Below are 27584 nucleotides of genomic sequence, written 5' to 3'. Positions count from 1 at the left end.
GCGAGTAATAAAATCATTTTACAGGTGTACACTGGCTCATTCATGCAGTTATTCAGTCAGCCAATCACGTGGCAGCAGCTCGGTGCATAAAATCATACAGTCACAGGTCAAAAGCTTTAGGTAATTTTCACATCAAACGTCAGAATGAGGACAAATGGGACTTTGAGCATGGCATCACTGTTGGTGCCAGATGGGCTGGTTTGAGTATCTCAGAAACTGCTGAGCTGGAGTTGTCCTGCACAACAATCTCTACAGCAGTGCTCACCAACCCTGTTCCCTGGAGATCTACCTTCCTGCAGGTTTTATCTCCAACCAAAATCTAACACCGCTGTTTTAGCTGATCAAGAACGTCTTAAGGCAATGATTAATTGGTCAGGTGGGTACGGTTATGGTTGGAGCTAAAGTCTTCAGGAAGATAGAGGTTAGACAAGAATGGTCAGGAAGGCTACGGTAACTCAAATAACCACTCTTACAACTGTGATGAGCAGAAAAGCATCTCGGAACACCACACGTCACACAGGCTTTGAAGACTGGAAAAATCTCAACGACACGGATGCAGAACTGATGATTGACTGACTGCATAATCTCATGAATGAGCAGCGTTCCTATTAAAGTGGTCAGTGGGTATACATCATGTGATCCTGCATATTTAAAATGGTGCAAAAAAGGCACAAAATTACACTTCCCTATGAATACACACACACGCACACACACACACATATCTGTCTTACTATACTTCTGAGGACTTTACAATGACATAATTATTAAGGCAGTAAATTAATGCTACGCCTACACCAAATTTATCCCTAACCTTAATCTCAGTAAGAAATCTTTTGGTTCTTTTATTAAATTATTTATTTATTTATTTATTTATCTGTCTTAATGAAAGCTGCAGTTTTTGTAAAGTGTTATCCCCCCCCGCCCCCCACCAATTCCTATCCTTGTGGAGACATTTGGTTCCTACCTAGATATGAAAGCATGCCCCACAACCCACACACACACACACACACACACACACACTCTCTCTCACACACACACACACACACACACACACACACACACACAACCTTATGAAGCTCGTCCATCATACTGACCGCGTGCCGTGTGTGCATGAGCGAGATACTCCTCCTTAGTCCCTAGTTAGATCTGTATCTAGTCCGTCATTATTAATCAGGCAGATGTTATTAATCACGAAGACAGCATGCATTTGCTGATACATGAGCATCTACTCGTGTGTTTGTGTGCTCGGTTCTTTTCATTTGGTCTACCGTCATTGTTTTGAACAAAGTCATGTCCTTTAACTAAACAAAGACAAAGGCTTTACGTATGCAGTTTTGCCTCCCAGATATTTTCCTGCTGTATTAGAAATACTAATATTGCTAAGAATGAATGAAATCATCCGTGGTTCGGTTGCATTAGCATGCTGCTAAATTGCAGCGCTGGCCTCAACTCTGTTTTTGAGCAGAGCTGCAGGGGTGCCATTAGTTTTAAACACTAGCGTGAGGCTGTGTGTGTGTGTAGTGATACTGCAGCTTTGATGAAGAGGGGGAGGAGGGAAATCGGTGCAGTGCTACACTGCTGGTTCATTTCCTACCCCCCCTACACACACACACACACATATACATTTTATATATATATATATATATATATATATATATATATATATATATATATATATATATATATATATATATATATATATATATAAATAAATATAAATAACACATGCACACACACTACAGCAGGACTGAAACACAATTTCAGCCACATTGGCATTTTTGTTGCTTTCATTCTATAGAGTAAGGACTGTTACATCATTAGTCGACATTCATGAAGAATGTAGGGCATTTCTAGGAAAATAGAACTAATATTTATCTTATATGTATCGTTCCCATATATATAAAAATATCCATTGTTATACCAAAAGTAGAAATAAAAAAAATGATGGATTGCTAGAACTATAGATTGGTCTTTTGGAAAACAGTAAAACCTGCTCATGCTGCTGTATCTGTTCATTCTTAAGTCTACAGTTTTAAGATTGTTCCTTTCATAACTTGGGATATAATATTTATCTTTGCATTAAAACACTGGTGTTTTAATAGTTCTTTAACAAATACAATTTACAAGTTTTGTTGTTTGTTTTTTCTTCTTTTCTTTCTATTAAGTATAAACACACATTTAGCTTTTCATCATGTACGTCTTTGTTGATGTCTGTAGACCGGATACAGTTAGACATTTAGTTGCTTAAAGCTTTTAAGGAGGAAAAATAATTCAAATTCCACAATGCTGCAGCAATTTAAAATCAAAGAAAGAATCAAGAACAAATGTTGTTTGCTTACTGTTTAGTATCAGCATTAATATGGAAGCAAATGAGTGTTCAGCGATCTAGTGATTAATTCTGATCACTGCAACTAATCCAGATAAGAGGATTATGTTCTAATTGCGACAGGTCTAGTAGCCACACTTACTGACTGAAACGGATTGAACTGGTGATGCATTTCAGGATTTGGAGTCAATCATTATATAAAGCTAATATAACAGTATAGCATGTTCGCCTCACACGTCCGGGGTTGGGGGTTCGATTCCTGCCTCTGCTCTGTGTGTGCGGGGTTTGCATGTTCTCTTCGGGGGTTTCCTCTGGGTTCTCCGGTTTCCTCCCATAGTCCAAAGACATGAGTTGTAGGCTGATTCGCCTCTCTAAATACTCCTGAGTGTGTGAATGGGTGTATGAGTGTTTATGCAAATGTATCCTGTGATGGATTGTCTCCTCCTCCAGGGTGTCTCTCAAATCGTGCCCCGAGTCCCCAGGGACAGGCTCCAGGCTTCCCTTGACCCTGTGTAGGATAAGCAGTACAGAAAACGGATGGATAGATAGTATTTGCGGAATTTACATAACAGGAACCTAATTTATAAAGTATAGCCCAATACAGATGTTCAGTTTACTTACAGTCTCTCTCTCTCTCTTTCTCTGGCTGTGCAGGAGGTGCTAGACCAGGCTCTGTCTCTGGCCGCTGAAGGAGACACCCTGATCGAGAACTCCCACTATGCCGTGGACTCCATCTTGCCCAAATGCTCCGAGCTCAGAGTCGTGTGTGAGGAAGTGGGAGCTGTCCTGAAGGCCAAAAAGGCCCACCTGCTCAAAGCCATGGAGCTTCACTCCAGTCTTGAGAAGGCAAGACTCTATCTTAAAGGAGTACTCTGGCATTTTCAACCTAAGCTCTATTCGCTCTTTGTTTAATATACAGTATGTGTGATTTACCTTGGAGAAGAATTTCGACACATTTCTCTGTGTCAAAAAGAAACTTGCTTATAATGAAAGTCTAAGGGCAGCTGAATAAATAACTTTAAATTGTGTAGTAAATGTTCAGATCGTCTGCCTATGTAACATCAATTCAACAGTACAGCTCTGTAAACTGTAGCAGTGAAGGTTTTATCCACTTTCCGACGCATGTAGATGACACTGAATGGAAATGCATTATTCAGCACGAAATGTTAATGTGTTCTAAATGAATACAAACACAGATATGAGTAAGAGGCACGCTGTTCTTTTTGTCCAGGATGCAACAAAAAAGCTAGAAGTCTTTACTTCCACATGGGTGTGAGCAAGAGGTCAGATATGTAGATTGCCAGACAAAGAAAAATCACGTTCATCAACATGAGCAATACCCTACAGCTCTACATAATGCATTTACATCATCCTTAGTAACTGCCTGGTCAGGGTCGCAGTGGCTTAAATAATGCTGCTAGTTTGTTTATGTTTTGGGAAATAGAACCACCTAAATTTGTTAGCAAATATCGCAGGCATGTGTAAACAAAACTGATCAAAAACAGTCCCACATCTTGTAAAAATATTTTTAGTTTAATAATTTACCGATTTATGAAGTCGAGTGATGTAGCTGAGGCTGAGGAACGGTCCGAGTCGGAAGTCCCGGATCATAACGACAGTGCTGCCATTTCTACCTCTTTTCAGTGTTTCCACGGGGGAATAGTGATAGGCCACACCCACATCAGGTACAGATACAGATAGTGTCATCGCATGACCAATTATGCAAATTAAAAAGGTTAATATTCCTTTGAAATGTCAGACTGAAGAATTCATGGAAACATTCTACAAAAAGTATTTCACATAAACGTTTATTGACGTAATTCAACAAATGCCCTTAGACTTCAATAAGAAGTAAACATGTGCTTTATTGTTTTAAACTGGAGTATTCATTTAAACAGAACGTCATCATTGGTTTTTTTTTATGGGGTTTTTTTTAACGTGTCAATATGCAAACTAATAACTCTTGTAATGTTTTCCATAACAAACGTTCCATCATTAGTTTTTAATACGTTTCTGTCTTTCTCTCTCTTCACTCCACCAGGCTACCAGATGGTGTGAGGATGGAATTTACCTTCTAGCGTCTCAGCCTGTTGACAAGTGTCAATCACAGGATGGGGCAGAGGCAGCGCTGCAGGAGATCGAGCGTTACCTGGAGACAGCCAATCAGCACAAGCTGACAGACTTAACTGGCATCTGGAGGGAGTACGAATCCGTGCTGACGACAGATTTCCGAGTAAGCAGCTCAAACCAATTGTTCCTTAACTGATGCTTATGACCTCCAGGTCAGTCTATTGCTATATTAGCACACATGTATCTGTTCATTTAGACCATGTGAAATTGAATCAGAAGATTTTTTTAAAAACTCCCTTTTTATGTCTATTTTGTTTATTCATATACATACTTAATTTGGATATAATATTTGGTAATAATGAATTGTACACGGGTAAATATAATAAATGACAAAGAACGAAGACTAAACACAATAATAATAAGTGTTAGCAACCTGTTTGCTGTGATGGTTCATGTTACAGGATCAGGTGGAGCGGGTCTTCCAGAAGCAGCTATCTATGGAGGACATGTTTGAGAAAAGAAGAGTTAGCCTGAAGAAGTTAGCAGCTAAGCAGACACGGCCTGTCCAACCGGTCGCCCCTCGACCTGAAGCCATCATCAAATCACCCATGTCCTCTCCTGGTGCGTCGCTATCATCAGCTCATGTTTGCAACACTGCTGAAAAAAAGCCCAGTAGAAACCATCACAAATTTTTTTTTTAATGGTTTCCACTAGAAATACCATTACAGACCATCAGCTGTTAACCATTAAAACCTTTACCATAAGGTTTCCATTATGTAGTAGGACGTATTAAGGATGTAGGTCCTTAATGGTATCCACTAGACATAATGTACCACCAATAGAAAGCAACAAATTATATGGAATTAAATCTATGACAAAATTATTGAACGTAACTTTTCAAGAAACAAAATGTACAATGAGAGAAAAGGAAAACCGTCTGAAACTGAAAACTGTGGCAAAAATGTAACATGACCTTCATATTAACAGCTTTCTAAATCTTTAAATCACACAGTAAGGTGACGTTTTACCATCAGAACGCACAGCTAGCTATTAGCGTTCAACTAGTTTATACCATCAGAATTCTCATGCTAGCGAACCTTTTGTGAGATTGTTGTTAGTTAGCTTTAGATAATGTTTTCCTTGGTTCCTTGACGAAAACGGCACTAATTTATCATTAGGAAGTACGGTGTGTGTGATTTGAGGCAGATGTCTTTCTTTTGTGAACCTTTCCTGTACTTTAATGTTTAAACGTTAAGATTGTACACTCTTAAATTTACTTAAGCATTTCTACTTTAACTTGAGCAGAGAATTTAGAGCTGTACTTCAACGGTTTTGTCTAGATGAGAAGTTGTGCTATTTTATCTGAGTAAAGAATGTGGGTACTGTAAAAAGTTATTAACAGCTAGAAAGAACTGCAATGCAGTATTCTATACGTCCTGTCAGTATTGTTGTTATTGTGTAAGAGCAGCACATACACACATACGCACACACACACATACGCACACGCACGCACACGCGCACACACACACACACACACACACACACACACACACACACACACACACACACACACACACACACACATATATACATATACATGCTGGGATGACCATTTGTAGTGAGACGGTCCGTTTCCTCTGCTGCCATCTAGTGGCGTTCTGTGCAATTGCAAAATTGATTCTAGAGCTTGCAGTTGGGGTTCCTGTGACATTTCCTTCCCATTTAAATGCACGTCCTAGAACAATGATAGTAAAGAAAAAAACAAAACAATTACAAACCATCAGCTGACCATTAAAACCATTACCATTATTGGTCTTTAATGGTATCCATTAGGCAACAAATTATCACTAGAGACCAACGGGGCCCATTACAGCTTCCATTCAAACCAGTACAATTCCCATTATATCCATTATTCTATGAGGGTTTGTATTGTTTTTCTTTTTTTAGCTGGGTGTGTTCTAGTATTTCCAAACTATGATATAGCTATCATACACAATTTCAGAGTCCACATTTTTAAAGATTTTTGTGTGGAAGTATTGTGTTTATTAATCACAATTCCCCAGTCCTCAAGGATGATGACTTTGTTTTGTTTGTTTTTTTTTTGTTTTTTTTTAGTGTTTTATTAATACCTTTTGTATGATGGTTTAATTCACCTGAAGAGTGTCTGGGAGACTGAATAGGGAGTACTCACGTTTTCTTTTTTTTGTGTGCTTTTTTTTGCTTTTCTTCATGCAGCACATAAAGAGAGGACGTTATCATCTGACATTATCAACAACAAAAAGGTAAGAATGTTACTTGAACCTCAAACATAGCAAGGTCATGGATCACAGGAATTCAGGTGTGTGATGTATTTATATGACTAACATATTTTGTGTATGCGTGTGTTTGTGTTGTCAGGACGATACACTCCTGCAGAATGGCAGGGGTCTCTCAGAAGAGGAGGAGAACCTGGCTGTACTTAGGCGGTCAGTAAAGGACAATAGTCATTAAGTCAAAGATTAAAACTAATCACCGATGGCATAGGGACCTTCTGATACCACACACTCAGTTCTTTTGGTTCTTTTTGCCTTTTTTAAGAAAGCAAAATCATGAAAAAAGTTATGAAATTTTAACTGTGATTAACTACAGTCTGGTCCAGAATTATTGGCACCCGGGGGGGGGGGTGTGTGTGAAAAATTGTTTTAGTTTCGTTGACACTGTGAAAATATGTGAAGTCTAATATTTATTTGACGTCAGTTTAAAAGTCTATATTTCTAATACATAAGTCTAATATTTACTTGATCAACTTGATCTAGTAGAATTAATAAAATAACCTTTTGCGAAAACATTTGCAGCTCTCTGCATAAATATGAGTAAGTGCCCCGTCTCTCACATCGCGACAGCTAAGGCTTCACCCACAACCTCTTTCGCTTCACTCTTCGTCTTTTCAGGCGGAGAACAACACGTAAAGACGCGAGTAATAGTAAAATTCTGATTGTGGTAAAAGGATCAGCCATTTCTAAGCCAGTCTGACTGTCTGTAAAGTGTTTGTTAGTGTCTGTTGGGACAGTGTGAACATGACAGTCGTGTTTCCCGATGTTCTAAATCCAACGGCCAGCTTTTAAAAGTTGGTGATTGTCGGTGTCTGTTGGTGCAGTGTGAACCAGGCTTAACAAAACCATGTGTCACAGTTATTGGCACCCTGCATGTAACCCTGCATGCAACCGGGCCTGATTACTACAAATCCTGTTCAATCAAATCAACACTTAAATAGAACTTTTTCAACAGCTTGAAGTTGGTTAAAATGTCTTACCCAGTAACACACTACACCAATGTTGAAAGAAGTTCCAGAAATGATGAGGAAGAAGGTGATTGAAATACATCAGTCTGGGAAGGGTTACAAAGCTATTTCAGAGGCTCTGGGACTCCAAAGAACCACAGTGAGAGACATTATCTCCAAATGGAAAAACTCCACATAGTAGTGAATCTTCCCAGAAGTGGCCGACCTTCCAAAATTCCTCCAAGCGCACAGCGCTCATCCTAGAAGTCTCAAAAGACCCAAGGACAACATCAAAGGACCTACAGGCCTCTCTTACATCAATAAAGGTCACTGTTCATGACTCCACTATCAGAAAGACACTGGGCAAAAATGGCATCCATGAAAGTGTGTCGAGGTGAAAACCACTGCTAACTCAGAAGAGCATAAAAGCTCGTCTGAATTTTGCCAAAACTCACCTTGATGATCCTCAAGCCTTCAAAATTGGAACTGTTTGGAAGACAGAGGTCCCATGACATCTGGCATAAACCAAACACAGAATTCCACAAAAAAGACCATCGTACCTATGGTCAAGCATGGTGGTGGAAGTGTGATGATGTGGGGATGCTTTGCTGCTTCAGAGCCTGGCCAACTTTAATTCTGCTCTGTACCAGAAAATCCTAAAGAAGAATGTCTGGTCTTTGGTCCATAAGGGGAAACTCAAGGGGAAACTCAAGCGCAACTGGATTATGCAGCAAGATGATCGATCCAAAGCATAGGAGTAAATCCTAGTCCTAGAAGTAAGTGAAAGACTGATCTCCAGTTATGGGAAGAGTTTGGGTGCAGTTATTGCTGCTAAAGGTCACACAACCAGATTTAAAGTTTAAGGGGCAATTAGTTTTTCACGAGTGATAGGTGTTGGATAACTTTTTTTTTTTTTTTTTTTTTGCTTCAATAAAAAAATATTAATAAAAACTGTATTGTGTGTTTTACTCAGGTTGCTTTTTTTTATGTTTTTCATTTGAAAGTCAGAAACTATTTAGTATGAGATGTATACAAAAACAGGAGAAATACTTTTTCACTTTACATTTCTATATAAATCTATAAATGTGGAATTAATCAATTGGTTAACCATGATCCTCTCCGATAACTGTGTCCAAGTGAAGATGTATTAAATGTGACAAACCTGGTTATGGACACATGACGAATGTCTGACATTGTCTGTGTTGTGTGTCTCTATAGGCATGTAATGAATGAGTTGTTGGAGACGGAGAGGGCTTATGTCGAGGAGTTGCTGTGTGTACTGCAGGTAAGCGCAGCTCTTACCCAGTCCTTTTGTAGAATAATTCATTTTATTAAGTAAGACAATAAGGATAGGACTCCAAAAAAAAAAAAAAAAAAACACCAACATGACCTACTCCCATGTTAACCCCAAATCCAAGCTCCAGTGGTAGAGAGTTGGAGGAAAATGACAGAACATTGTTGTAACGGTTGTAGTTTTGAATTGCCATGCATGTTTGTGTGCGTGTGTGTGTGTGTGTGCACGTGCGCCAGGGTTACGCTGATGAGATGGACAACCCCAGCATGGCGCACCTCATCCCCGTCACGCTCCACAACAAGAAGGACATTCTGTTCGGCAACATGGCCGAGATCTACCACTTCCACAACAAGTGAGGATTTGTCTTTACATCACTATGTAATGTTGGCATTCGTCCTTAATTACGAGTCTGGTTTTTATGTATAGACAGCATTTTGATTTTTTCATTCTCATGCTGGTGTTTTTGTTTGTTCCAGAACTTTCCTCCGAGAGCTGGAGGCTTACACAGACTGCCCCGAGCTGGTGGGCCGGTGCTTTTTAGAAAGGGTATGTTTATTAGAAATGGACAGTAATGAAATTTACTCAGTGTATCATGTACAATATACACACACTTATAATTTAACTGTATCCATAAAACCATATTTTAATGTGTGGATTAGATCAGTAATAATCTCTTACTTACTTACTTATTTTTTTTTTTATTATTATTATTTCTGTTCCTGCTTTAGATGACGGACCTACAGATTTATGAGAAGTACTGTCAAAATAAGCCACGCTCCGAGTCGCTATGGCGACAGTGTTCCGATTGCGCCTTCTTCCAGGTAATCCTCGTGATTTTATTATCTGTTGGAGATTAAGCACACAAAAACCTACACATTGCACATTCACACACGATTTGCCATTTAACGACTGGGAATCCACAGATCTTCATTTTATCTGGAATTTATCCGAAAGCATTTTCAATACTAGAAAATAGATTCCATATTTATTGATTTAGTAAATAAATAATATTGATTTGCTTGATTTTGGGCGGGACTTTCATGTGACCTGTTCGGGGGCCTTGAAAGGTCTGGGATTTTATTCCCGAAGCATTTGTATGAACCCTATTGTGAATCACTTTTGAACTGGTTTTTATATTTGGTAGATCAACACCAAAATGAGGTCTTCACTTAGATTTGTAGTAGCTTTAAACGTCTGGAAAAAAATATCGCATTTAATTTGAGGATACCTGTAAAAACCGTGCTTGAAAACCAGATCTAGTTCAATTCAGTTCAGTTTTATCTGCACTTTTAATGACTGACACGGTCACAAAGCAACTTTACAGAAATATAAAAATTGAGGATCTACAATTTTAAATGTATAAATTGATCCTTAATGAGCAAGCCAGGGGCAAAAGGGAGCCCATCCTCATGTGGGTGACACCCATAGTGCGATTTATAAATAATTCCCTTCTCTACCTGTGTACTAAGTGGTCAAAAAGTGCAACCAGGAAATTCCTTACAGTTTTCGCAGGAAGTCTGTTTTGTTGAACTTATCAAAAGTACACAAAGTTGTAGGTGTCTTGTCATGTTCACTTGTAATCAGCTCAGCTCATCGTTAGTCATGAGACCTTTTTACATTTTAAATGGGTGTGTTAGAGAAGAGAAAACACTCATCTAAGGTTGGGAAATAAAGTGATCAAATGTGCAGGGCCTTTACAGTAAGCATTGGGCGTGTCTGCAGGGAAAATGTGCAGAATTTATGATTGTATTACACTGGAACATGACTGTGTGCACACAGGGCGTGTGGGAATATTTCTAGGAATAGGGCCATAATCCAGGTGTGTGTGTGTGTGTGTGTGCGTGCATGCGTGTATGGTAGGAGTGCCAGAAGAAACTGGAGCACAAGCTGGGCTTGGACTCGTACCTGTTGAAACCTGTACAGCGCATCACAAAATACCAGCTCCTCCTCAAGGTACAATAACAGCAGATTCCTGACAGCGTGCACGTCACGCCTCAGGCTTCCTGTCATAGTGCAGAGCCATAAATATTTGCATGTTCTGCTTGGTGGTGATGTTGGTTTAGTTCTTGTCTTACATGCTTGTAGTCTTGTTATCGTTTATTTATTACAATATCGAAGAAATGTGCCCCCAGTTTTAGGAATCATTTTGATGAATTTTACAATCACCTTATTTAAGATGTTTTATTGAGTGTTTTGTACTGTATATTTACGTCAGGTTTAGGTTTTTATTTCATTTCTAGGGACAGATACAAAGGCATGGAACTGTTTTAAGGTCTGATCATTGGAAAGCAGTGCATGAAGATGCACTAATCGTGTTGCCATGTCCATAAATTTGACACTTGACTAACCTGTGTGTGTGTGTGTGTGTGTGTGTAGGAGTTATTAAAGTACAGTAAAAGTTGCGAGGGTTCAGAGGACCTGCAGGAGGCGCTCTCATCCATCCTCGGCATCCTCAAAGCCGTCAATGACTCCATGCACCTCATCGCCATTACAGGATACGAGGTACAGGGGCCCAAGAAGGTCGTTACTATTCACACAAATAAAGATTGTCTATCAGTACTATAGTTTGTGTTGAAACTTATTTCCAGCTATGGAGATAACACAGAAATTCTGTCTGATGCTTAATAACATGACTTTTTGGATTATGATTTTGATCGAGTATGATTTATTGGTGCTAAATAGGGTTAATGACTTTTAACCGATCATAAACTGATATGCAGCCTACCTAGATAGCTAACTTTTAGACAGACATGACTGCTGTTAAAGAATCTAACAAGACTTGCTGACTTGTTGTTACCAGGGGAACCTGAATGAGCTGGGCAGGCTGCTGATGCAGGGCTCCTTCAGTGTGTGGACTGAGCACAAGAAAGGTCATGCCAAGGTCAAGGATCTGGCACGCTTCAAGCCAATGCAGCGGCACCTGTTCCTGCATGAGAAAGCGCTGCTGTTCTGTAAGAGACGCGAGGAGAACGGAGAGGGCTACGAGAAAGCGCCTTCTTACAGCTTCAAGCACTTCCTCAACGTGAGACTCCTGCTGGAGAAAATGCATCATTTCATGATAAATTATATTTTAATAGATCAGCCTTCCTCAAATTATATACGTTTTCCAAAAAAACTATGAAACGACAGAAAATGATTTGATATTTTATTTTATTATTAGCAAAAGTAGTAGTACAATGCCCTCCGCTAATATTGGCACCTTTTGGTAAATATGAGCAAAAAAGGCTGGAAAAACGGTCTTTATTGTTTAACTTTTTGGAGGGTTTTTTTTTTTTTTTTTTTTTTTTTTTTTTTTTTTTTTTTTTAAATTCACAAAAATACTCTGCCCTCATGGATATGAAACAATTGCTTACAAAACACAGGTTGTGTTTGCAATTGTTTAATATCCATGAGAGCCGAGTATTTTTGTGAATTTAAATTATTTTATTCATTAATTTTTTTTACAAAAGACCAAAAGGTTAAACAATAAAGACATTTTTTCACAGCCTTCTTTGCTCATATTTACCAAGGGTGCCAATATTAGTGAAGGGCATTGTATATTTGATTAGGAATAAGTCTCTCCCTACAGTTCTGCAGGCAGCCAATTCATCCTGCATTACAAATGAACATATTAGCTATATATTCATTTCTAATTCCTTATAAATTGATTACGCACTTGTGTAATTAAGCAACAATTTAATCAGTCGCTTAAAAAATACAAACAAATAAATAAAGCAAGATCTTTTCATGTAATTATTGCTTTCTCTAATGGAAATGATTTCTCATTATGAAGAGATAAAAGGGGAACTGACTCATTCAGTTTCTGTCGGTCAATGTTTAGTTTTGTGAATTAGTAAATCACTGTCGTTCTATTAAATTTCTGTTCCTTTATCCATCAGATGAGTGTTGTGGGCATCACAGAGAATGTTAAAGGAGACAACAAGAAATTTGAGATCTGGTGCAACTCGCGAGAAGAGGTCTACATCGTCCAGGTCGATGCTCATTATAATAATTTTAAAAATCTCTTTGTAAGCACACTGAGACTTTTCATGTTAAAATAGAATATTTATTTATTTTGTTTGTTTGTTGGTTTGTTTGTTTTGGGGGGGGTTTCAGGCGCCAACGGTGGAGACAAAAATGGCGTGGGTGAATGAGATCCGGAAAGTTCTGACCGGTCAGCTGAAAGCCTGCAGGGGTGAGAGGGAGAATCTGGTTGTTTTTAGTGTCTGGTTTAAAGATGATAGTTTTGAAAACACGTGTTATCTCTCAGCCCAGACAGATGTGTACTGATGTTCTCACACACTGTTTCGATTATCACGATATTTCTCTTCTAAAGATAACTGTGTAGAATGTTAAGACAGGCTTGTATAGAGGCCATATAACAACACTGTTAATTATGTTGATTAAAATGATGTTAAACGGTTCCTCAACGACTTTTAATCATTTTTCATGATAAAAGCAAAAATTTGATGTAAATGGAAAAAAATCATAGATGAAATGTAATGACATGTAATGAAATGTAAAAAAAAATTCCATTAATGGTTTACATGACATTTTCTTGACTGTCATTTTGGCCTCATGTGCCAAGCGCCACTCTGGATGTCTTGTTCTCCGAACTTTAGAATTATGCTAACATGCTAACGTGAAAGCTTTGTAGTTGCACCATCATGTTGTCATGCTCCTATCTTGCTTGGTAACAGACTGGAAAAGTGTTTCACCCCCTTTTTACTGGAATTCGACTTAAACTGTACATAAATTAGATGTCAGAATGAACACCGTTTACCAAACTGCAAAATGACGGCACCTTTTCGGGAAAGAGTACAAATTTGACTGGTTTATAATGTAAATGTATAGCAGTGAGTGTATTAACGAACCCCGTTACTGTGCTGTTCCGAACCGCAGAGGCGATTCAGCAGAAGACGTCGGAGCAGCTTTCTCCACTTCCCACTTCCAACAGCGCAGTGATCAGCCTGAGCCCCTTTAAAACCAGTCAGAAGAGTCAGAAGAAAGGAGAGGAGAAGAAAACCGAGCCTACGCTCCCTGAGCTCAGCTTAGTGCCTGCAATGAGAAACTCTGACAAGGTCAAAGGTGAGCTAGTCGAGCCGTTTTCTTCAATCCAGGAGCAGCTTTAACTCGAACAGTCTTAATCCTAGTCTTTTCCTTTAATCGTTGACGAAGCTACTGATCCATCATAAGACAGTATGGTAGTAGAAGACGAGATGCATTGGAATATCATTTTAAAAATCCATGCTTTGCAGGATTGGGGTGATCATCTAAAATCTTGAGTCCTTCTTTCCTATTTTCCCCTGAATTTTCTTGATTTATTAATCCTTTATTTCTACTCTGGTCTTCTCTTGTCTCTATCCTTTCTATCTTTTTATTGCATTTACCTGATGCCCTTCGTTCTTCTTTGCTGCGTCTCTTCATGCTCGGTAGATGACACGGTAACCAGCCCCACCACTGACAGGGCCGCGGTGGCTAAAAAGCGTTTTACACTGCAGGGCTTCAGCAACCTGAAGAGTCAGAAAGGTATAACAGGATTCCCAGTTCTTCTTGATGATCAACAAAGCGATGTCTTGGCCATGGATTTGCAATGACTCTCTTCATTTTGTACTGATTAGCGTAATGCAGAGTAACTGATAGCTGTAATGATATTTTTTGATTCTCGGTGCAGAGTTGCTAACAGCTGGTGCTAAAAGTCTTACATTACCCATGGTTACACTCTGCCCACCAGGTACAACAAGGTTATGAACACGAGACGTTTGTCACTATGGATTAATCCATATACAGTGACGGGAAATAAGTATTTTGTTATTGTTATGTAATATGATGTATTTCCAGTGCATATAGCCACTTTGAATTTACATGCATAATGTCTTTTGACTTTGTACTTATAAACAAGAATGTATCTGTTCAAGATCATGTTTAAAAAAAAAAAAAAAAAATTCACAGGGAAAATTATTCATACTCTACATTAATGGGTTATTTTTTTTTTTTTTTTTTTTTTTTTTTAAATCATATTGAAGTTCTCAAAAATAAACAAACTATGAAGCCATAGCAAAGACCTTGAACATGCCTTTCAGGAACGTTGGTCTGATAATATCATATGCAGGGGGAAAATTCATGGAACCGCAACGAACCTGCAGTCATAAATGTATAAAAGGATATTATGACTATATATTTACCACTGCAATATAAAAAGAGCTGCAGGACGACCTGAAAGCACTAGGAACAACAGCGGCATAAAGAACAGTAAGCAATGAACTGCGTTGTAATTACTACTTACCGTAGATGTCTTGAGTACAGTACACAAGAAGACAACAGTAGCTTTGCAGCAAAATACTAATATTGTTCACTAATTTTTCCTCATCAATTTCGTTTTTAGATAAACATTATTTGGTTAATGCGTTTAATCTTATAAATACACAGGGTTTGGGGGGGTTTTTTGGTCAGATTTATTAGTACAAATATTCAAAAGACATTATGTGCATCAATTTGATGTTGAAGTTGATGTATGCACTGAAAGTATATCCAGTAACAAAAAAAAAAACTGTAAGAATACTTATTTCCCTGTATAATACTTATTATTCTGTAATATAGATTAGGGTCCGTATTCATCAAACCTACTGAGCTCTCCTGAATGTTTTTGCGGCGTTATGAGCACTGTAGGATCAAAATCTAGCAGTCGTTTCCTACTTGATGAATACAGGCCTAGAACTGCTCCTGTAGAATGCTCGTAGTCTCTCTTATTACGTACGTATGATTTGTAGAATCTTCCTACTTACTAGTGGCAAGTTCTTAATAATTTAAAGCGTAACCTGCTTTGCTTTTTAGTTCTCATTTATGACTCTCTTCTGCTTTTTTCCTGTCCTCCCTGGACTGTTTTCTCTTTTGTCTCTTTTTCTTTTGCTCTCTTACTCTTTCACTGCCTGGCTGTCAGGATATCCCCCTAGTCCTGACCACAAAACTAAGCGGCATGAGATTAAGAGTGATCCCACGCCATTTGGCTTCAAAGGTACACTGGGACTTCACTAGTCCATTACGTCCCTCAAAGTCCACCCATTGGTCATTCACCTTCATCAGAAAGTTATTTCCATATTTTCCACAGTCCCTTTTTTTTATTATTATTTATTTATTTATTTTTATTGTTTTACTTCCATCATTCCAACATGGTGTAATTTGTGCATTTTCCTCTTAGTTGATCCTTCTAAGAAATATTCCCTTTGAACTGTAATTAATATAACCGCATACAGAACGAGCATTAGCAGTAGCGCTACACTATATGTTTAGAAGGTGAAAATATTTTCTCGTTATATCTAATATATTTGCTAATATATTTGTTTCCTTTACCTGCATTCACACTGAATTTCAAATGGTTTCCTGTTCACTACATGTGCTCACTACATAGGACATAATATAATGACTTAGTAAAGTTTAAAACGTTATAGTGCCCTGTATGTCCTACTCCATTTAAGATTCAGTCAAACAAAAACTCCTTTTTTTTTTTTTTTTTTTTCTTTTTTTTTTTTTTTGGTAAAAGTTACATATCACTTTTAGGACCCGCTCTGTTCATGAAACCTTTTTCTGTAAACTCACTTAAGGCAGCTACATTTGACTGTTTGAGTAATAGTCTTTATGAATTTGAAGGTAAAAAAAAAATCAGTAAAATTTCACCAAGACTTCTCCACATTTTTACTCTGTTCAGGAAATAAAATAATTTCATAGTAAGTCAGTACATTTACCCAACACTTTGGTTGCTATCGGTCAGATTTGGCTTTAAACAAGAAGGCTCTGATTGGTTGCCTCTCCCTCGGACGCAGGTCCTCCAGTCTCCCTCAGCCGGGCCAGATGGCTGAGCACTTCTAGCCTCGTACAGGCTAAGCGCAGAGGTAAAGCTAGCTGCCTGGTGTGGGGTGAACTTTGACCTTTCCCTACTGCCTTACTTCCTTTAATCCTGACCACAATCACTAAGACACAAAGGTGTGGTATACTAGGTTATGGGCATATTTCACCACTTCACACTTGTACATTTGTTAGCATAGTTATGATTTTTGCATGAAATATTCCTTTAAATGACTAAATGTTACGATCTGTGGTTAATCCATATATTATTTATGATTCAGGTCCGGAAAATCGTCCCAGTTGTGTCTTTACTGTGCAAATACCATTCTGAAATCATGCACGCCTGATTTTGATTTGAGGAAAGAATTCGCACCACCAAATATGAGACCTTAATCCCAGGTGTTAGGAATCGATGACACAGTTTGAGGAGCGAAACACCGAGTGTGTTTGCATGCGCATTAATATCAGACTGTGATCATGATCTGATTTCAGCACTTTATCCAAATCCTCATGTAAACCGAATACTCTTTCTTTTAAATGAACACCTAGCTTTCAGCCCAATAATCAGACTATCCAGTGCATGTATTCTGTAAATCTGATCTCAAAACAAGCTCGTCCCCAGCTTTGTATCAAAATGTAGTACGTCATTTAAAATTTCCAAATATTTGTAGCGTAAACCAAAAAAGAGGCTCCATGGTGCTTTACAGTAGGTCATATCCTTCTACGTGTGTGGATTTACAGGAGTGTTCATTTCGAGAGAAATCTGATTACTGGCTGACGTGTGAACCCTGAGTTTTCTCCATTATCAGATTACTTAAGTGCGTGTGCGTAAACACGTTAAATTGTTTTCCAAAGGCTTGACTTTTTTACAGTCATCAGATTATTTTGTACCCCTGCATATTTACTTTGAGTGGTTGTTTAAAACCAATAACCAAAGGGGCGATTGTTTATTGGTCAAGGTTCAGTCTTGGAGAGCGTTCAAATGGACTAAGAGTGAATTATACCCAACATATTATAAGAGAGGCTTATTGTGTATGGAATCTGGAGCTGCTTTCCTGAAACATTTTAATAACTGGAAGATTTTGGTTCTGTTTTTGTGCAATCCAGACCTCTTTGAGTGAAATATTACTTGTTTCATCACATACAGTCTTTGTATGATGTGTAGTTTTAATGGACTGCTCTCATGTTGTTAATACCACTTTGCTGATATTCATACGGGACCATAAAGAATCACTGAGTGTGTTTAGTTGGTTCCTGTCCCTCTCGGTGGATGATTTCTAATGATGGAAAGAGAAATCTTGTTGATCCCCCCCCCCCCCCCCCCCCTTCGTTTCCTTCACCATCATCTTTCCATCTCGTTACATAGTTAGTTCAGAGTAACTGAAATGCCAGTTCAATCATCTGATATTCATTTATTCTCCCTCACTCCTCTTCATACAGGGTTCAGTAAGGCCTCTCTCTCCATGGATGCCTCGGAGGAGAACGACGGGTACTCCAGCGCCGAGGACCCCTTAAATTCTGACCCTGAGGATGAGGGGAAGAAACTGGTAGGTCGAGTGGCAAGTTGTGGCAATCTCACACTTGGGTCATTGAGTAGTGTAATGATATGGAAGGAGCATTGTGTGTTTCAGAGCCACTCAACTGAAATTTGAGTTCAAATTTAGCTCCTAAGTGATTCACCAATTTGCCTTTGAAATCATATTTCGCATAAAGGACTTAATTGACTTTAACGGTGCAGTCTGTATTTTTTTCCTAAATGTTTCTCGGCCTGTAATAATCTCATAATTTGAAAGAAACCTTTTTTTTGTTGTTGTTGTTTTTTGTTTTTTTTTTCAAATGTGATTCAAAATATTGTTGTGAAGTAGGGTTTTTTTTTTATTTATTTATTTTTTTTTTACTTTCTTCATTTCAGCCTTTTCTTGACATTTTTCTGGCCCACAAATTAGCCAGAAGCTCTGCAGATTTGACCCTTTTTCTTAAATTCAACTCAAAGCCTTTCATCTACAGGTGGTCACTACAACTGCAATTCTCCTTCTCCTTCTCTTTCCTCAAAAAATAAACGACCAAGTATAATATTTTTGTCTCTTTTGTTTAATGGGGTTCTCTGCATCTACTTTTAGGACTTGTGTAAAAATCTGATGCTGCTTTAAGTCATATTTATGCAGATATATAGTCAATTTTCAAGGGTTCATAAACTTCCAAGCACCACTGTAAATTATATATCTTAATGCAAATCATGTACCTTAAAAATGTTTTCAAGTATCGCGATTGGATTTTTTCGTCATACTGCTCAGTCCTAATGCATATAAAACACACAATCATTGTGTGTGTGTGTGTGTGTGTGTGTGTGTGTGTGTGTTTTAGTCTCCAGGCAAGTACATTGTGGTAGCAGACTACGATAAAGGAACTCAGGACCTCACAGTAAAGAGTGGAGAGACCGTGCAGCTGGTTCGAGAGGGTCCTGACGGCCAGTGGTAAGCTGGTTAACGCTTACTATTGTCTGAATGTGGGTTTTAAAAAAAGCTTGTAAGATCCAGCTGAGAGCCGGTTTTCTGAATGGAGGGAAAAAAAAACTAAAATAAGTACAGAATTCCAAAATGTTAAATAGGAAATGTGGGTGTGTCCTAAATCAACTGAGAGAATCCAAAAGCTGCTCAGAGCATATGAAAGACACTGGAGGTTGTTACAGGTTGGTTGTTTTGCAACCGGAGGTTGTTTTTGCTTGTATCTTTCTCATTTGTAAGTCGCTTTGGATAAAAGCGTCTGCTAAGTGAATAAATGTAAATGTATGTTACAAAGCCGAAGACGTGGGCTTGCAAGGATTTGAGAATATTTGCACGTACACTTTATCTGCTATGTTGAATGATATTATTTTGAAAGCGAATCTAAAAATGTGAAATTAATAGAGGGACTAAAGCTTTTTCAGGTATTGATTATACACATGCCTCATTGCATACATTTTAATCAAAGTGTGACATCGTTTTCGCTCTTTTCATAAGCCTCGAAATGTCTGATACAAAGTGAAAATGACAGCATTCAATTTTGTATTCAAACTTATATATTTTTTCCCCACTGTTATTATCTTAGCATACACTATTTGGCCATTTGTCTTACTTCAGAACACAAAGCAACATCTGCGAAACATTGTTACTATAAATGAAATGCATTTGTCATGTTTATTTTTGTCCTATAGTTGTACACAATTTTGCACTGAACTGATCCATTGCTGCTGGCTTTCATTCTGTATTTATAGCGCCAACATGAATTGCTTAGCATTTAATTTAACAAAATATGCATTTGGTCATTAATAACAACTTGAATGATTAGAACTGATGAGAACAAAATGAATATATCTGTATGGATCAGAATATGAGCATTATATTGACTGGTAAAGGATCTGATATTTTGTGTGTGTGTGTGTTAAAGGTTTGTGCGTAACCTGAATAACAGTAAAGAGGGCTGGCTGCCTGCTGCTAACCTGCTCACTCTGATCAGGGAGTCGAAGTCCTCACAGTCTCTCACCAGCTCAGGTGAAAAAACAGCGTCCATTTCCAGTTCAAGTTCGTATTTTATTGGTCGCACACACAGCCATACACAGTACGATGTGCAGTGAAAAAAATGTTCTTTTTACGACTGTCTGACATTAAAACAGAATTGACTTGCATCAAAGTAGAAAAAGAAAAATATCATATAAAGGATCTAAAAGGTGGCAGAGAATGTACGGACTATATGTGGAATAAAGTGCAGATATGTGCACTACAGTGCTGTACAACATGGAGCTGAGGTAGTTGCAGTGAAAAAGCGATCATATTTAAGAAATATTTATAAATATGGGATAAACGTCTATAATAATACTATGTATTATACCAACAATATGACTTTCTACCAAAAGAAATGTATTTCATTTCAAGGCCATTATCAGTAGGAGCGACTTTTTAGTTAGAAAAGATGACTTGGTTTTTAGAACAAATCATTTCCTTGTTATTGATATAAACCTGCGATTTCAATCAGAGCTGCCGTTATAGAAAGTTAATCAACACCTTCTGACCAATCAGATTTCAGAATTCAACAGCGCAGTGTTACTTTTTTAATTGCTTTGTTAGTGTGTGTAATTGCGTATCGATTCTGAAATGTATTGTTTGTACATAACTAACACATTAAATAACATCAGTTTAGTAAAAGTGTCATTTTGAACACAGCCAGAGAGACTGCATCTAAAAAATTGAGTTATTTATAAAGCGTATTTATTTATTGTTGTTGTATTAAACAGTGATGTATTGAAAGTCAGTTTGACTGAATATTTGTGTATTTTTGTTTAAATAGAGGGCAGTGGCTCGGGCAATCTGAGCACATCATCCAGCTGCAGTGAGACCTACACCAGCTTCTCTGACATCAAACCCTGAGGCCTGTGTCTCCATCCTGCCTCTATAGCACCGCCTCATGGCAGCTCCTACACACTGCACTTTCTGCTGAGACACCTCCACCACCTCCTTTTCCTCCACCATGCACTGTATTCATCACCAGTCATAGCGACTTGAGCGCACAGCTGGACTCACTTGTTTGTTTCCTGCTTGTTGTTGTTGTTGTTGTTGTTTGCAGCAAGGAGAGACCTAAGAAGCTGCACTCCTTCCCAAAAATAAGCTATTTGTATATCTACGAGTGCAATAGCCTTCGATTACAAAAGCAACACACTTGATCCACTAAACTAAAGCGCTGTGACCTTTAGTCTTGTACTGAGAGTGTCGAAACCGGTTCGGAATATTTTCAGGAACATATATGTATATAATATTTTCTACTTTGCCAACATCATAGGACACTTGAATGGAGCATCACGTGACATGGATACAGATTGGAGTCGTGTCCAGTTTCCTAACTGTGAAATGTCCTGTCTTATTTACTGTATGTATTAATCAGAAACAGCTGTATATTTTCGATTATTTTCTGTATAATATTTGTACATATAACTTGACCTTCGGGGGTTTTTTCTTCTTCCATAAAATGGCAGTGTATATTGTATATAAATGTTCATGTATGGTGTCGTCGTATCTGAAGCTTGACGTATGCACTATTTTACAGGCATTACATTACTTCATTATTTATTTTTTAACAAACTTTCCCCCAAACAAATTTTATATTCTAGTAATAACGCCTTTTCAAAAACCAGTATCTGAAACTTTTCCTCACATTATTTTATCACAAATCTATTATACAGGTTGTAAGCAAGAAGTAAATGATGGGCTGATAAACAATACAGCATTTCCCATAAATTTATCATTGTGCTCCGAATATATATTTTTTGTTTTTTATCTTCTTACTCCCATATGTCTGTATGTAAACACTGCACATATCTTGTTTTACACCTTAAATGAATAAAATCTGCTGTATTTCAGTCTCATGTGGCACATTGCCCTTGTATTTCTCTATTTTCATATTTGTAATAAAGGTTTGTGTCCTCTATGTATGTATATGTGTAAAGTGTAAATATGTATTTAAGAGTATGTATGAATTAAGAGATTAAAGCTTGAATAAAGTTCACCGATTACATTTCGGCTTGATTCCGGTCTGTTCTGAAGAAGCAGCATGACAGTATTTTTAAGAGAAATATTAAAGGAAAACTCATCCGAGTGTAGACTTTACTTTAATCTCTATGTACTACATCTGTAGTGTGTGTGTGTGTGTGTGTGTGTGTGTGTGTGTGTGTGTGTGAGTGAGTGAGTGAGTACCACAGATAAGAAATTCAGCATGTTTTCCTATACTGAGAAAATCCAACAACTGCCCTTAGACTCCCATATACGTGAGTTTGGATTAAATGGTTTTCTTCAGTGACCCCTTTCACTCACCAATCTCTAAAATATTTTCTACCACAGCGCTGCTGAATTCTCCATTCTGATTGGTCAGAAGGTGTTGATTAATCTATAACAGCAGCTCTGACAGTAGTGCCAGCTACAAGGCAAATCACAGGTGTATATTAAACCACTCGTGCATATATCTACAGTAACAACTCACAGGGACGGGTATGGCAGTTTGTTTTTTTTAGACAAAGAAAAATGTCTAATCGTTGATGCGGTGAATTGTTCTGTAAGGAGAAGTTTATTTCAAAATGATGGAAGGAGTCTCCAGTGTTCAGAAGTTTTTGCACTTCGTGATTTCTCGTTAACATGACAACCTGTGCTCTGCTGGGGATTGTTTTGTTTTGTTTTGTTTTGTTTTGTTTGTTTGTCTTATGAATTTCAAGTGATACAAAAAAAAAAAATGGAGACTGTTGAAGAAACAGCTGTTTCTAGCTGCTAGAATGTAAAGGATAAGGGAACTATCTTGGATGTTCCACAACACTAAACGTAACTATAAATAAGTTACATAATGAATGACATATCATTGGTAATGTAATCATTGGCAAGGGGAGGCACGGTGGCTTAGTGCAGTGGCTTTCAAAGTCGGGGCTGTCAGGGGGCGCCCGGGGGGCCTCAACAATTTGGTGTGAAAAATAAATAAATACATGATTTTTGAATATATATGTATATAATTTTATTTATATAATTCCTGATGTAATGTAAAGATGCAAGATGTAATTAATAATAAAAAAGGGGGATATATTCAGAAGTCTGTATTTTTAATGTGTTTTAAAGACATCTTGCAAAAGGGGGGCCTCGTCAAATGTTAATGCCATTTGGGGGGCCTTGCCCTGGAAAAGTTTGGGAACCCATGGCTTAGTGGTTAGCAGATTTGCCTCGCACCTCCATGGTTGGGGGTTCGAATCCTGCCTCCTTATAGTGTGCGGAGCTTGCTCCGTGATTTGGGGGGTTGCCTTCAAAGGCTCACTGGCATTTCATCCAAGGTGTCCCCCAGGATATGTGTAGGATAAGCGGTATGGAAGAGATAAGAATATAAGAGTTATAAAACACTTTGGGATGGTGCTGTTCTTGGAAAATAATCAATCTCAGGGTGGTGGCAGCTCATCTGGCTCACACTACCCCATTATTGACCATCATCCTATAACAGCATGTCCTGAAATGTTTTATTCCTTACTTATTGTGTTATAACAATTGTGTGATTTATATTTGCTTTTATGAGTTAATGAGTTTTCAGTTTAACCAATTTAATTAATGTGCCAATCAATGAATGAAGACAATTTCATTAATGAAGCACAATTACAATAACAGAAGTTGACCAACATGCTGTACACAGAATAAGATGTATATATATTCTAAATAGTATCTGAGATTAGAATGAGTGTGTCCCAAACCGTAGTGTGTTGAAATGAGTATCCCAAAGGTACCTGGATGGTCTACAATATCCGGTAGATTTTCTCAGTGTGGATCTGCGAACAACAACTCCTTGCGTGAGAGAGGAGAAGTTTTTGTGATTGTGCCTCGCCGAATTCAACCTGCAAACATGGCGGACGAGCGTAACACATTCAGAGAGGTGTAAATGAAATGTGGAAGCTGAAATGAAGAAAAGCTGAAACGCAGTGAGGAGTTTGTTTATGTGGACAGTATGTGTAACTAGGCAACAAGGTTCTCTTCCTTTACACGACGTGTTAGTATGTTCCAGTACTTGCGTTCTCTTTTGCTACACACGCACAAGTATGTACTTTTTCTTCCCAAAAAAGAGTGCATAGTATAAGTAGGTGAATTGAGACACAGCAGAAGAATAGAATATTCACTCTATGTAAAAACAAACAAACAAATCATTCTGATAAGAATAGAACTATTATAACAATGATATAACAACTTTTATAATAGCTGATCATGATCATCTTCATAACATCATATAGACCATGTTGCAGATCCTCTGGCTATTTTGAAAATCCTGGATCTATTGGAATGAACACTATGAAAGTAAAAAGGGACAAAACAATAAGAGGGTAGAGCTCACAGGGTTAACTCCGTCTTCCTTTTGTCACTGCAGTACATAGACAACAATAGAGCTGCAAGCCTGTATATGATCAGGTGAGTCATCCAGCCTGAATACCGACTTCTACATTCATTCATGCGCACAAACAGTGGATATAAATGTCACACTCAGCTGTCCGCCATGATGAGGAACATCATCTGACTAGATATTTCAAGGATCTTGAGTCACACTGATGACTCATTGGCGACGTCCCAGACTGCATACTACTGCTGCACTGAAGTACACTGCCACCATGCTACGCCATCTAGTGCCAACTTATGCTCATTATACTGGACTGTAGTAGCAGTGTTGCCAGATCCACGATTTTAAAGTACACCATATTTTACAAAATAATCTTATACTTAATATACAGTGTCCAAAAAGTCTCCATACATAGGGGAAATTAACACTTTTTTTTTTTTTTTTTGCAAAATGTCTTACTTAGTTATAATCATATTGAAATGATTCTCACAGCTGCATCGGGAAGCTGCTGCAAGGTTGCGATGGACTTTAACAGGAAGCGTGGAAAGCACATCACACACGACACTGCTGTCAAACCTATTCATGAATTCAAAAAGACTGGAAGTGTTGAAGACCGACCGAGAAGTGGACGTCCACGAACGTCCACTGACGAAGGCACAAACGATGTGGTGCTGGAAAACATAGGCCCCTATGTATGTAGATGTTTGGGACACTCTGTGTTTGGAAACTGAGAAGATTAACTGAGAAACAATTAGCTTGTATTTTATGTTTTACCAAAACTTTTTGAGAATTCTGCAATTTTTATTATTTTTTTTAAACAAATGTAGCTACAGGAACAACATGCAAAAAATCAGGTTATTTAAGCCATTTAACTGTGTATAAGAAGTGCTGTGATAGCTAGTTAGATTAGATAATTTGGAATTTAAAGAAAAAATATTTTTTTAACATTTTGGAAGATGTCTGTCTTTCAGATGATACACATACTTCTTTAATCTTTATATATTTAAGCTTTGAAACTGAGAAATAAACTTTTTTTCAATCAGCTGTTTATTTTTTAAATGAATTTTTGCGTACAGTGCAATGTCAAATGATGGGAGACACAAAAATGTAAACAAAAAAAATCTGTTTTAATCCCAACAGTTGGGGGTAACCCGATTGCCTATATACCTCAGGGGAAATAATATTTATTTTTTATTTTTTATTTATTTTTGATTGGGGATATTTTTACGCATAATTGGCAACCCTGGGTTATGCCAGTTTTGCGCTATAGACGCTCTTGCACTATAAACGCTATTAACAAGTCTGAACACATCTACATCCGGGTACTGTGCAGACCACATCTACAGGAAGTGGTATCACTTTTCACTAGGGATGGACGATACCACCGATTTTCTTTTCAATTACTGAGTATTACTGAGACTAGTATCCCAATACTGATACTTTAAAAAGTCTTGTGTATTAAAAATGGGGAGAATTTGCAAACGTGGATATGAAAGAATTTTATATGTAAAATAAAATTAAATAATTTGAGACTGTTTGAATTTGGTTACAGAAATAAGATAGATAGAATTGGCAATTCAGTGAACAGATTCATAACTGCTTTGTTAAAATGTATATTACTTTTTGTTCAAATGCATTAATTACTGTAAATCAAATGCATTTTTAATGATAAAGTTAAAGTTTTGGTTTTTGGATGGTTTGGGCTGGGGGATACTTTTATTGACACAAGCTGTTGTTGTTGTTGCAAAGACCCAGAAACCCTGTACACTGGTGCAGCCAACCTCATATACAAATGCAAGTGAAAAGATTTTAATGACTGCTGTGTATTTAATACAGAAAATTAGATTTAACACAACTGTACTATCATGTAATCTGTTCACATATTTAATTGTAGGACACCATTCTCCATTTTTTCAAACCCTCATAAATATTGTAACGGCTTTAATGGTTATAATGGGAGTTGTATTGGTTTTAATGGAAGCTGTAATCGTCCCTGTGGGTCTCTACTGGTAATTTGTTACCTTCTATTGGTGACATGTTATGTCTAGCAGATACCATTAAGAACTTACGTCCTTAACACCTCCTACTACGTAATGGAAACCATTTGGTAATGGTCTTAATGCTTATTTGTTACAGACCATTAATGCTTAATGGTCTGTAATGGTATTTGTAGTGGAAACCATTTGAAGTTCTGTGATGGTTTCAATTGTTTGTTTGTTTTTTCCATCAGTGTTCGAAGTTACGTCTCATGTCACTTAAATAATCCCAGGTGTTAAAACTTTTATCATTTTAACCTGATTTTTTTTTTTTGATCACCACACTGTCTGTCTCTGTCTGTCTGTCTGTCAGTGTGTGTGTGTGTGTGTGTGTGTGTGTCTGTGTGTGCAGAAGAAGCAGTAGTTCATATCCAGCACATCAATATGAAGTCCAATGGCATTTTTATATCAATTTCACATAAAATTGACACACATTATCGATATTCTTTTATTTGTAAATAAATAACTAAATAATCAAACAAATTAAATTATTATTAATAATAATTAGAAGAAGAAGAAGAAGAAGAAGAAGAAGAAAAAAAAGAAAGAAAGAAACATATCAAAAGTATCGGTACCTCAGTATCAAAAGTATCGACCCGCCCATCTCTCTACTCCTAACACCTGACCGAGAGCCGAGCTGATCTGAGATCAGTGTTTAACGCGTATAATAGTGAACATAACGCCGAATAATTTGTGAGAACCGACTCCAGATCAGCAGAGTTTTATGTTGGGAGTCGACTCATCTAGAGCTTGTGATGTAAACCAGTATGAATCGCGTATGATATCAAGTCGAGTCGTTTCGAGTGAAATTGTGCGCTGCCTTCTTAAAAAAGACAAATTCCGCACGGTTTTAATTCGCTCTTACGCACTTTCCGCTGACGTTTCTCTCAGCAACACACACAC

At 37.7% G+C, this 27584-nt stretch overlaps 1 protein-coding gene across 11 annotated transcripts in view; it reads left to right on the top strand.

Moving 5' to 3' along the window:
- Positions 1 to 22314, top strand: part of mcf2la (mcf.2 cell line derived transforming sequence-like a) — an 80358-nt gene extending 58044 nt beyond the window's left edge. For 7 of the 11 annotated variants that reach the window (XM_017458075.3, XM_017458076.3, XM_017458082.3 and 4 more), the window contains 21 exons: positions 2981 to 3172; positions 4368 to 4559; positions 4858 to 5017; positions 6632 to 6678; positions 6794 to 6861; positions 8874 to 8940; positions 9186 to 9301; positions 9426 to 9495; positions 9678 to 9770; positions 10810 to 10902; positions 11326 to 11451; positions 11750 to 11971; positions 12828 to 12920; positions 13045 to 13123; positions 13831 to 14016; positions 14365 to 14457; positions 15869 to 15943; positions 18211 to 18317; positions 19135 to 19244; positions 20197 to 20300; positions 21094 to 22314. In XM_017458075.3, coding sequence (XP_017313564.1) covers positions 2981 to 3172; positions 4368 to 4559; positions 4858 to 5017; positions 6632 to 6678; positions 6794 to 6861; positions 8874 to 8940; positions 9186 to 9301; positions 9426 to 9495; positions 9678 to 9770; positions 10810 to 10902; positions 11326 to 11451; positions 11750 to 11971; positions 12828 to 12920; positions 13045 to 13123; positions 13831 to 14016; positions 14365 to 14457; positions 15869 to 15943; positions 18211 to 18317; positions 19135 to 19244; positions 20197 to 20300; positions 21094 to 21173 — 2373 coding nt within the window. In that variant the 3' untranslated portion in view covers positions 21174 to 22314. Of the gene's footprint in view, positions 1 to 2980; positions 3173 to 4367; positions 4560 to 4857; positions 5018 to 6631; positions 6679 to 6793; positions 6862 to 8873; positions 8941 to 9185; positions 9302 to 9425; positions 9496 to 9677; positions 9771 to 10809; positions 10903 to 11325; positions 11452 to 11749; positions 11972 to 12827; positions 12921 to 13044; positions 13124 to 13830; positions 14017 to 14364; positions 14458 to 15868; positions 15944 to 16696; positions 16818 to 18210; positions 18318 to 19134; positions 19245 to 20196; positions 20301 to 21093 lie in introns of those variants that run through there. The other 4 variants (XM_053676362.1, XM_017458080.3, XM_017458085.3 and 1 more) reach the window with 4 other exon arrangements.
- The last annotated feature ends 5270 nt before the right edge of the window (positions 22315 to 27584 follow it).

Source organism: Ictalurus punctatus, chromosome 26, assembly GCF_001660625.3.
Source record: "Ictalurus punctatus breed USDA103 chromosome 26, Coco_2.0, whole genome shotgun sequence".
NCBI lineage: Eukaryota > Metazoa > Chordata > Actinopteri > Siluriformes > Ictaluridae > Ictalurus > Ictalurus punctatus.
The sequence above is the reverse complement of the archived record's forward strand: the minus strand, read 5'-3'. Positions and strand labels throughout refer to the sequence as shown.